Source organism: Heloderma suspectum, chromosome 8 (genome assembly GCF_057233095.1).
Source record: "Heloderma suspectum isolate Gila_16-S chromosome 8, 16-S_ref, whole genome shotgun sequence".
Classification (NCBI taxonomy): Eukaryota; Metazoa; Chordata; class Lepidosauria; order Squamata; family Helodermatidae; genus Heloderma; species Heloderma suspectum.
Genome location: NC_139465.1, coordinates 2,200,221 through 2,212,243, shown reverse-complemented (window position 1 = coordinate 2,212,243; position 12,023 = coordinate 2,200,221). Strand labels below are relative to the sequence as shown.

Sequence of the window (12,023 nt, the reverse complement as noted above, 5' to 3'; positions counted from 1 at the left end):
TGTATGATTTGCTTGCTTTGGGTACCGCTGACCATAAAGCTGAAGAACCAATATGGGAAAGGAGGCTGCTTCCAAAATAAGTAAGGTCATCACAACTGCTGAGGGCTTTATTTTCCTGCCTGTGCCCTGAAATCATCATCAGAGGCCTTTTTCCAAGTACCCCCACATACTGAGACTCATAAGTGGGCCTTTTCAGTGGTGGCCCCAAATTGTGGAATGCCCACTCTAGGGAGATCTGCCTGGCACCTACTTTTGTTGACTTTTCAGCACTAGTCAAAGACCTTTTTCTTCTCCCTGGCCTTTTAGAAAGCCGTTTAAAAGAATTTTTAATTGCTGCTGGTTTTATTTTTAATGATATATTTAATGCTGAATTTTAAAAGTAGTCTTGCTCCATGTTTTAGCTGCTTGAATATTTACCCAAGTGAGTGTTGCAGCTTTTAAAGCTTTAAAAAATGTGCGACTGTTTTTATCATTGTTTGATTATTCCTGCTTTTATTATGTACCTTGCTCCGAGAGCTTCAGGGCGCCTCATACATTTAACAACAACAGCAGGTGAAGAGCAGCGCAGGCCTCCCAAGCGTTGGCTCATCGGCCGCAAGAGTGGCTCCGTGGTCTTTCATCGCAGTTGCATTTTGCACTTGGGGGAATGTACGTGAAGCTGTTATCCTCCCTGACATCATCCAGCCCTTATCGTATGTAACTCACTGTCACAACAGCCCCAAGGATCACTGATAGTCCCATTTTACAGACAGGACTGAGGCTCCCCCAAGCTATTTATTTATTTATTTATTTATTTCATTTCATTTCTATACCGCCCAATAGCCGAAGCTCTCTGGGCAGTTCACAAAAACTAAAACCAAACAACACACAATAAAACAATTTAAAATATATAGAACATTAAAACCACAATATAACAATACAACCACAATAAAACCTAGCAGCAGTACAGGAGTTTAAAATACAGATTTAAAACAGCAAAGATAAAAATTTAGAAAGCTAAAATGCCTGGGAAAATAAAAAGGTCTTCACCTGGCGCCGAAAGGAGTACAATGTAGGCGCCAGGCGAACCTCACTAGGGAGCTCATTCCAGAGCTGGGGTGCCACAACAGAAAAAGCCCTCCTCCTAGTAGCCACCCGCCTCACTTCCTTTGGCAGGGGCTCACGGAGAAGGGCCCTTGATGTCATTAAACAGGGATGTTTAATCCCCTCGATGTCATTAAACAGGGATGTGAAAGTCTTCGCTTGCCTCCCCCCCCCCCCGAGCTTTCATGCTTTACTGGTTCATTTATTGCAGCACTACAAGACTGAAATGGAGCTTGCTTTTGCCGCCCTGATGCTAACTGCATTTACTTGGGAATGAGCACCATTTTGTCACAGGCAAGGAAGTACTGTTTTAAAGTAGACCTCGGAGGAGCATCTGCCACCACGTGCGGGGGCCCCTGGCTGCCCCTGGCCTATGAAATGCTTTTTAAAATGAGGAAGGGCGCCACAGCAAGGCGGTGCCAGCTCTGGGGGCCCAACCCGCCGTGTTGGCCAGGGCCTGTTTGGGTTGCTCCCATCATGTGCCACTCTCTGGGTGGATACGGGGGGGGGAGCAGTGGCTGGGCTGAAGACCCCTGGACTTTGACCCCAAAGTCCAGCCTAGCCGCACCACCGTGATTGCCGGCAGCACTCAAGGATGCAGCCCTAAGCACCCTTACTAGCATGTAATCAGCTTCTGACAGGATGGATGCCTAACTCTGTATGCGGGTTTTTTAAGGACCTAACAGCCCCCTTTTAGGGTTTTCGTGCAAGCAGTACTGCAGGAGATGATGCGACGGCCTTCCTCGGCCATGTCTGCACCAGTCCTTGCAGAAAAGGAGATGCAAATAAGCTCCTCAGCGTCAGCCATCTGCTGGAGGCAGGGGAGGACAGGCTTCATGGCCCCTGCATGGCAGGCGACGGGTGCTGGGTTCTGCGGCCGTTTCGCCCGATGCCCGGCTCAGCCAGCCTGGCAGGTTTCGCGCCGTCTGATCAGACGCCCCCGCGCCCCGATATGGGGGCTGGGCGGGGAAGGAGACGGGCCCGCCGTTCGGCGCATTCCTCTCCCGCCTTCCTTATACCTCTCCGCCGCCCCACAGCCGGAGCTCTCCGGGCGGGCCGCAGATGAGCTCCGGGGCGCTCCCGGCTCGAGCGTCGCGCGCTCAGCGGCGCCGGCTCCGGAGATGGGCGCTGGGGCTGGAGCCCGCGCCCAGAGGCAGCCCGGCGTCCTGCTCCCCCGCCGCAGGCTCCCGCGAAGCCCCCGGGCGGAACCCCGGCCCGCCCCCCAGCCGCGCGACGGCCCGCCCCGCTGGGCGGAAAGCGGCCCGCTCGGGGGCTGGGGTGGCCCGCGAGCGGGGGGCCGAGCCGCTCGCGGGCTGCCCCGGCCGAGGGCGCGGAGCTGCTGCCGGGGCCGCCGGAGAAGCCGGGCCGCCTCGCTCGGATCAGCGCAGCGGCTCGACGGGCCCCGGCGGCGGAAGCACAGGCTGCCTGCCTGCCCACGGCGCGGGTGCGCTGGCGGGGCAGCGAGGTCCGCCAAGTCGTTCCAGGGCCGTCGGGAGCAGCAGCTCTTGCTCGGCTCGCCCGCACGCCCCGAGGGGGCCCTTCCTCGGCGACGCGGAGACGCGCCTCCACCCTCGCTGCGGCTGGACGAAGCAGAAGAAGGCGGCACGGTGCGGAGGGGGCTGTACCGATTCAGTCACCACATTTGCCTGCACCCCCAGGTTAAAAAGCAAAGCTCCTGCAAGCAGAAAGCTAGCTCTTCGGGGAGCAGGGCTCTCGCTGCGCTGCTGCTTCTCGTCTGCAAGGAGTTTCCGCACAAGAGGTATTCCGGCACGTGACCCCGCTGCCCCAGGTCTCGAGCGCCTCCCACCGCTGCACCTGCGGATCCTGCCGGGAGCCTGGCCTGGCTGTGGGCAGTAAGGCGCGGGGGGGGGGGGGGATGGCGCGGCGCGGCGCGGCACGGCCCCGCCTCCTCCCTCACCTGGGGGCGGGGCTTCCCGGGGGCGGAGCCTCTCACCTGCTGGAGCCGACGAGCGCTGGCCCGGGATGGCAAAGCGTCCCGGACACTCGCCGCCTGTGCTCGCCTCGCGCTCTGATGGGGACGCAACCCGGACGCCCGTCGGGGCTCCGCTTTCTTCTGCTGCTCCTTCTCCAGGTGAGGGGGACGGGCGGGGCTCGCGCGCCTTCCCTCGCGCGGGAGAGGGGAGACACACTCTACATGCTCAGAGGCACGCTTGTGCGGCACTGCAGAGATCGTAAGTCCTGGCCCGGGACCTTCTCTTACTCCCTGGCAGGATCCTCCGGGCCGCCCCCTCCTTCTTCTCCGGGGGCTTTTTCGAGATCCAAAAAGAGGCACCTGCCTCTCCTCCCCCTCCCACTTCCCTCCTCGGTTCTTCCCTCCTCCTCCCTTGGCCTCCGGCAAGCCCCTTCAAATCAGCCCCCCCCGGCTTGTTTTGGGCTCAGCCCCTGTCCCCATAGCCGGCTGTGGAATGGGTGTGCCATGCCGGACACCTGCACCAGGCCTCCAGCACCCCCACTGCCCCCTCGCCTCCCCAGTTCACCAACGAGGAGGCGCTCCCCCCGCCCCCGCCCCATATTGGCCAGTGCAACCACACACCAGAGAGTCCACCTGTTGTGGGCCCCACACGTCACCCCGAAGTAGGCTGCTGAGAGGCAGAGCTGCCCCAAGACGCTGCGCTGTTCTGGCTCTGTGGGTGGGTGGCTTCGCCTGCAAACATTTCCCTGCCCCAACAAGAGACCGTGGTGGGGGGAGTGGGCTGCTTGAGCAGTCTCGGCAGCCCTGGTTTTGAGGAATGGGGTGATGATCCACAAAGTGTGTTCCTTTGCAAAACCACTAATCCTGCTTGAGAGGAAGACTTTGGGGACTCCCCCATTTCCTCCAAGGAGTGGCTCTTTATTCATACTTGTCTTTCCTGCCTGCCAGGCTGGAAAGTGGCTTTGCGAGGAGACGGCAGCCCAGTGCCAACCAGGCTTCAGTTTGGAGACTTACACTTTCATCGTGCCCAGGCCAGACTTGGAAAGGTCCAGAGTGTTGGGCAAAGGTAAGAAGAGGCGTTCTGCGACATCCTCCGTCTTCCTCAGACTTCCTCAGTTGGCTGGGATGTCCTGGGTTCACTTGCCTGTAATGACAAAATAGCCTTGTGGCCTTTGCTGATTTCCACTGGTCTCCTTCCTAAAACCCAATAACCTATTTCTGGGGCTGGATTAATCATTCTGCCAAGCATGCTGGAGGGCAGAGCACAAGCCCCCTGCTATGATGTCACTGTCTGGGAGTTTCCCTGTGAGCAACGTATGTCCTGCTTCCTAAATATTATTGCAGCTTCTTCTGCTGGTGAAAAATATTTCTTCTTGTGAGAAGACTTTTTCTAAAAAGCAGGGTATAGATCCATAAAATGCAATAGATACAAATACTAACATAAATGACATGCGCTGGAGAAGAGAGTGATGGGCTCAGGAGTGCTTTAAAATTCCTGCTTGTAGATCCAAGTGACTCCTCACTGGGTGATCTATCTCCTCTTCTGTAAAATGGGTATAACAACAACCCGCCTCTCTGGGTGGTAAACAAGGTGTCCTGCAAAGCATTAAAAGTGCACGTTTTTGAAGCATGAATAGCAGTCATTCCTGCTGTTTGCGTGTGCCTCCAGCCCATTCAGGCACAGATGACGTTTAGAGAAGGACGCTTGGAGGTGGTGTGGCTCCATTTGCATCCTGTACGTCTCAGACTATAAAAATGGGTGTGCTTTGGCTAGCCTGATAAACTGAGGAACAGTCTGAAATGGGTTTTGACTCTGAACGAATGTTCAGATGCTAGCACACTGTGCCACCCAAGAAGCCATGAAACTCTCTTATATGGGATAAATTAGAGTGGCCAGGGCTTTACACTGTTATCTGCAACATAATTATTTGTCTTCTGTTGGAGACAGGAGACTGGGCTGGAGGAAGTCAGTCATAACTTCATCTGTCTTCTGGAGGCAAACTTATTATTATTTATACTTGATCGCCTCATAAATATCCTCTCTAGCTGACATTGTAATAAGTTTAAAGCAAGATTAGAACATAACATACAATTGTCAGTGAAATAATTTCTAGAGATGAACAGAAGTAGGAATTTTGAGGAGTGTTTCTCTTTGGCATCTCCTGCGAGAGCCATGAAAGCGTTAACAAAAAGTTCAGGTGGCTCCCACTTTGCCCTTTCCCCCTCTGGCAGTGCAAGGTGGAGCTGAGCTGGGCTGGGCTGGGAGAGTGCCGCTGAGCTGACTTGTCCCTGCTCGCAGCGCTTCTGGCCTGGGCGTGTTTGTTCACCTGAACTTTGACAATCCCTTTTGCCGGTTGCCTGGCAGCCCAGTCGGGGCGTCCTGCTTTGCTTCTTATCGCAGTTTCGTTAGTGTGACCAAGCGGGCTGCCGGTCCTGCTGTGTCAATAAGCTTCTGTGAATCATTTACCTCATTTCACACGGGATCGGTTTGGAAAATCATTTTCAGTTCTGTTATGAGAAGGATTGGCCCTTGACGATTGACCTTGTCCTATGTCCATGAAACAGTCCTGAATTCACATTTACTTTTGAATCTGCTGTCTTGGTCTCTTTTTCTCTATGTGAACAGGCAGTAAGTGGTGCAGCTAGGTAATTTTAGACCCTGGACTTAATGATGGGGGGGAGGGCTTTAGATGGCCATGGGTATTATTTCAGTTGTGAAGCACACAACTGAATTTTCTCTCCTCCCCCGCAAATGCCATTCAATGCCATGGTTTACAACTGCTTCTACATTCCTGATACATTAGAGCAAAAAAACCTTCTTGAAACCCTGTTTGCCATCCCTGATTGAAAAAAGAAAGAAATACTCTGAGCATGCACAGTTTTGTGTTTTAAACTCACTTCAATCCATCATCAAGACTATAGGAATAAATGGAGTTCACTTTTGCTGTCCTGATGGTAAACACACTTTTTGGAAATAAACATCATTTTATTGTAGAAAAGGATACTACATTTTAAAGGTAAAAAGAATGAACTGGGCATCTGTAACCCTGTGCATGGCATTCTGGGTTAGCTGCCACCTGACAAAAAAAAGTATTTTTAAAAATGAGAGAGGCTTCTGCGGTGACCAGCATCAGACCTGGTGGGTCCTGGCATGTCCATGGTGGTGGCATCACTGTTCTCTGGGTGGTCATTTGCGTACCTGGACTTTGGCCCCAGGGTCCAACTCTTGCTGTACAACTATGAACGTGCCCAGGTACAAAACAAGTGCAGACCTCTAAAACATTTTTATTTATCGTCACACTTAGGCAGCTTCCACATTCAGTTTACATCAAAAAGAAAACAGCCAAACTTTTAACTACGCAATCTTGTTAGTAATGTCAACGCTCTAGAAAACAACAGCAGATACGTCATTCTAAACCTCATCCACCCTGATTTCATATTAGATCCCCCCCCCCGCCCCAACACCCTTAGAGTGGTTTATCCCGCAGCAATAATTTGAATGGATGCAACAATGGAACAAACTGTATGCATGTGTTGTGCCATTGCAAGTTTGTGGCTCATTTCTAAAACAGGTCCCAGATCATATTAGGATTATTCTGTTAACAGACTATGAGTTAGCATTCTAATATGCATGTTTATACAGAGAAAAGGCGTACAACTCAAGGCTGGCTGGAGAATGCTGGGAGCTGTAGGCCTTTTCTCTGTATAAACATACATAGGATTGCGCTCTAAGGAACTGATTTTAGGGGAGCTTCCTCTATCCTAGGTTTTCTGACTATCTGCCAGAAAACTTTTGATGTGTGTGCTTCATTGGTTGCAAAGAGATTGGTTGTATTTGGCAGCATAAGATCAGGACCATTTTAATCAGGTCCTGGATTTTTCTTATTGTTGATTGTTTAAAATAAACAATAAAATTGTTTTACATATATGTGGGTCTCTCTGTGTGCTGTCTGTTTATATGTTTGTATGTAAATGGTTTTTATAATGTATTTGTAAGGTTTTAATCTTTGTAAACTGCCCAGAGAGCTTTGGCTATTGGGTAGTATAGAAATGTAATAATAGAATCACAGAATAGTAGGGTTAGAAGGGGCCTGTAAGACCATCGAGTCCAACCCCCTGCTCAATGCAGGAATCCAAGTCAGAGCATCCCTGACAGATGGCTGTCCAGCTTCATCTTCATCTGTCCAGCTTCATTACTTTTTTGCAGTAATAAGTTAAGTTAAATGGAATTAGAGACATGGAAGGATAAATATTCTAGAAGGTTGCGCAAGTTGCTGACTTGAACTCGCATATACGCGCACACACAAAATCAATATTTATAAGGAAAGAGGAAATAAGACATTAGAAATAAATATTATTTGCACTTATGGATTATGTTATAAGCTAGGAATGAATTAGATGCTTGTGTCTTAAGGTTTACATGTTATGTTTTCATATATTAGGATGTGTATTGGTATTATTATTATTAATTATTATTATTATTGTTAAGCACTCAAATTCCTAATGTTTGCCCATCTTAAAATTCAAAAATGATATTTCCCATGTCCAAAATATGAAAATACTAGGTATCTTTGGATGCAAACTTCTGACAAGTGTTGAAATCAGACACTTACAGAATCATTCTGAAAACCAACAACCATATTGTGGGCCTAATCCTGGGTAGGTGATGACTTTGTGCCTGGCCTGGTAAAAAGAGAGATGCCTCTAAACCACTGTCAGTATAAAAGAGAAAGGAGTGCATTTAATGATGATTAACTACTTTAAAGGGATGTATGTAATCCTCTAGACAAGCTAAGCTTGACTGAGGTGTTTGGAGAGGACGCGATACACACCCAACATGGTAGATCCTAACTTGCACACCTGTTTCCTAATGTAGACAAGGTGGGCGGGACAGATAGGCCTGTTTTCATTCTTGCTGCTAAACAGCTGAAGGTGGCTTGGGGAGTGGGGGAGGATGTAACATTTTTTATACATACACATATTGCCCTTCATCAAAATGAAACTATGAAATGTAGGCTCTCACACACCTGTTTCCTAATGCAGAGACAATGGAAGGGACAGATAATCCTGTCTTTGTTCTGCACAATGTAGAGGCCTGCATTGATGTATGTTTGATATATGTTTGTACTTTTTCAGCAAGGGCTACTTTCCTTGGGGGCGGGGGGGACACAAGCTGTCATTTACATTATACCCTCTATTTGTTTTCCAGTATTGTGCTGTTCCTATTCTGGCTGCTGCCAATAACAGAGCCTTATTTAGCTGTTGCTCCAGTGTGGCATCTAAAATGGAATGAAAGGCAATAACGGGGTATCACATGCTGAGTTGTTTGCGATATATCGCTGAAAATATCTGCCCCAAACACTTGTACCTGCCCACAGGTCCATGGCATGTGAAACAACGTGCCTCTGGTCCATCAGTGAAGGGGGAGATTTTTGATGGGATGGCTTCATTTGACTGGTGTCAGGTATCACCTGTGTATTAGCTTTAATTCAGGGGTGCAGAACCTCCTGCCAGGGGTTCAAATCCACCTCTCTTGGAGCCCCAGTCAAGTCCTCTGGGGTTCCCTAGATGGTCACACCCTCTTTCCACCACCCAGCGCTTTCCCCCCAACCACGGATCAGTAGGTGTTTTCCGAGTGTTTGTGCAGTTCCCTCCACCCCATTCTAAAGGCTGAAATGCCTCTTCTCAGGCTTCGTTTCTGGCAGTAAGAGCTGTAAGATCAAATATGCTGCTCTTTGTGGTGTTTTGGCTCTAACCCTTTTGCCTTTGGGTGAAAGAGGTTCAGCACCCTGTTTGAAATGCATTTCTCTAATTGCTACTGAATTAGACTTAAAAGGCTTCCCCCCCCACCCCCAAACTGCATTCCACCATGTTTCTGTAATTTGTTGGCCAATATCCATTTTTCAAGCAGTTTTAAGCATCCTGTCATTCCTCTAGGATGCATCCAGGACAGCTTTTAAAAAGTCATCACATGAGTGCATCACATTTGCAGCCCAAAGGGTGTGGCTGTGTGACAAAGCTGACAAAAACTGGGGTTTGCTCAGCTGTACAAGTCGTTGTTTGGGATTGCAATATTCTTAACAGCAGCGATGGATTATTGTAGAACAGTAGCCACTTAAAAAAAACAAACACTGAAATTAGAGTTCACCAACTGAATAAGGCTGCGAAGAAGAAACGAAACACAGAGTTGGAAATGGGGAACATGTTATGAGAGACTTCTGCTCAAATGAATCAGCGCAGGGGCAGGGAAATCTCTGATGACAGGATGATCAGGGTCACCCCTGGTGTGGAGCGGGGGTGGGCAAAAGTAGATCTCCAGATGTTCTGGGCCAGCATACCTGGCCATTAGCAGGGACTTCTGGGAGCTGAAGTCCAAAACGTCTAGAGAACTACCTTCTGCCCACCCTGATGTAGAGGTTACATCAGGGTTCAAATCCCTAGTGAGCCGTGCTTGTGTGGTAACCTCAGACCTGTTACACATGCTCAGCTGATGGTTGTGATTACAAATCTTTAGCGGAAAGGTGGGATACAAAGAGTATTGGCTAAGTCAATCAGGAGTGCAGCTGATGGTAGGTGGAGCAAGAACCAGCCCCCCCCCCCAGTTCCTACTCATGCTGACTCAGTCCCTGTGTGTGTGAATGTATGTATGTATATAAATTCATCATCATCATCACCTATGTATGTATGTATGTATACATGCAATACTTCCTGGTTGCTTTTGTATTGCAAAATTGGAGGAAAGCTGAGTCAAGTTGCTGTGCATGCCTGAAAAGCAGTGGGGCCTCCCGCAGTTGAGTTGCTCACAAATGCATCTCAGGCTATCTCTGCGACCTCTTTTTGAGGTTGTTGGTGTGAGTCAATGCTGCTTGTTTCCTGCTGTTTCGGCAATGTGTGTGAGAAGTGGTGTAGCGTAGTGACCAGGCGACTGAGGAATGAATCAGTAGGACCCTGATTTTAATCTTGCCTTTGCCATTAACTCACTAGGGGAGCTTAGGTAAGCCACTTCCTCTTGGCCTCAGTTGCCCCATCTGCAATGGGGGGGGGATAATAATATTGACCTACCTTACCCAGTTTTAAGGATTTCGACTAGATAATAACTGTAAAGTACTTTAAACGCTGGCTTGTCTATAAAGTCTGGACCTCCAGTTGCCGAGTAATTGGTTTAGATATTTGACATGAGATGCTGCAGTGCAGATGTGAAACCGATGGTGTCTTTTGGGGAGGGTTAGATTTGCCACCATGTTGAACAGCATCTCTGGCTAGAAAAGGTGCAGTGCAGGAAGGCATCTTGCACTCCTGTTGGACTCAAGGGAGCTCCACGGCCGGGAAATGTGTCCTCCTCGGGTGGTGACCTGATTTTCTTGTTGTGGCTGGTGCCTTCCTGCTCCTCACCATTCGCTTGGCCTACTCTGCATTCCCCCCATTAAGAGGCTGCACTGTGTCTGCACACACTGCAATGGCCATGTTGACCGGGAATGATGGGACTTGCAATCCAACACATTTGGAGGGCACCAGGTTGGGCAGGGTTGACTCAGATTAATGCTGAATGTACGTTCTTGAGTGGCAGGTCAAGGGTGAGTCTTATTTGGGCCTTGGTGGCTCTTTTACATATTGGCTGCTGAGCTAGCCTGAAACCCGGTGCGAGGTCTGTGATCTTCCCCGGTGCGAGGTCTGTGATCTTCCCCGGTGCGAGGTCTGTGATCTTCCTCAGAGGAGGGTTGTGATCCGCCTAAGCAGGGGAGCTCTCGGCAGACTCTGCTGCTCACGCTGGACTTGGCTTAGGTTCAACCAGGCAGCACTGAAGGCCCCCTGGGGAGCATCTGGACACTTCTTTAGCACAGCCCCTTAGATGTGGCACAGGAGCAGGCAGGGCCTGATGAGATGGTGGGATCCTCCAGCCCTGCTAATCCCTGGAAGTGTGGCACTCCAGAGGTGCTCCAGAGGAGCAAAGGGCTCTCCGCAGGCGTAGCAAAGTGGCCTGGAATTAGGGCAGTGATCTCTCTCTCTCTCTCTCTCTCTCTGGGTGTGCAGTTTTCCACCTGCTGCCTGTGTAGCCCTTGCTGTAGAGCTGAATGCCTGTTTCTGTTGCTGAGTTGGCAGTAAATCCAATCCCAAAACAGGCTTTACCCATTTGGAGAGCTCTCTCTGGGAGATGGGTAAACAAATCCCCATTCTGTCTGGGTGACCTGCAAAGAGCTGGGAAAACTGATGAATGCCACACAATACAATTTCCTGAGTATGTCATGCAGAGAGTTCTGCAACGTGCAGTGTCATAGAATCATAGAATAGTAGGGTTGGAAGGGGCCTACAAGACCATCGAGTCCAACCCCCTGCTCAGTACAGAAATCTAAGGCAGAGCATCCCTGACAGGTGGCTGTCCAGCCTTGTCTTGAATGCCTCCAGCATGGGAGAGCCCACCACCTCCCTAGGGAATGGGTTCCACTGTCATATTGTTCTAACAGTCAGGAAGTTTCTCCTGCTGTTCAGCCGGAATCTGGCTTCCCGTACCTTGAGCCCATTATTCCGTGTCCTGCACTCTGGGATGCTCGAGAAGAGATCCTGGCCTTCCTCTCTGGGACAACCTTTCAAGTCCTTGAAGAGCGCTATCATATCTCCCCTCAGTCTTCTCTTCTCAAGGCTAAACATGCCCAGTTCTTTCCACCTCTCCTCATAGGGCTTTGTTTCCAGTCCCCTGATCATCTTTGCTGCCCTCCTCTGAACCCTCTCGAGTTTGTCTGCATCCTTCTTAAAGTGCGGTGCCCAGAACTGGATACAGTACTCAGGATGAAGCCTAACCAGTGCTGAGTAGAGGGGAACTAGTACTTCCCGGGATTTGGAAGCTATGCTTCTATTAATGCAGCCCAAAATGGCATTTGCCCTTTTTGGAGACACATCACATTGTTGGCTCATATTCAGCTTGTGATCGACAACAGTTCCAAGATCCTTCTTGCTTGTGGTGTTGTTGAGCCACGTATCCCCCATCTTGTAACTGTGTATTTGGTTTCTT

General features: G+C 49.9%; 1 protein-coding gene across 2 annotated transcripts in view; it reads left to right on the top strand.

The window, feature by feature from the left end:
- The first annotated feature begins 2,892 nt into the window (after positions 1 to 2,892).
- Positions 2,893 to 12,023, top strand: part of CDH1 (cadherin 1) — a 35,873-nt gene continuing 26,742 nt past the window's right edge. The window contains exons 1-2 of one of the 2 annotated variants that reach the window (XR_014784690.1): positions 2,893 to 3,175; positions 3,965 to 4,082. Coding sequence is in view for 1 of the 2 variants with exons in the window: in XM_084812627.1 (XP_084668753.1) it covers positions 2,960 to 3,175; positions 3,965 to 4,082 (334 nt within the window). In the remaining variant the exon portion in view is untranslated. The remainder of the gene's footprint in view (positions 3,176 to 3,964; positions 4,083 to 12,023) is intronic. The other variant, XM_084812627.1, reaches the window with a different exon arrangement.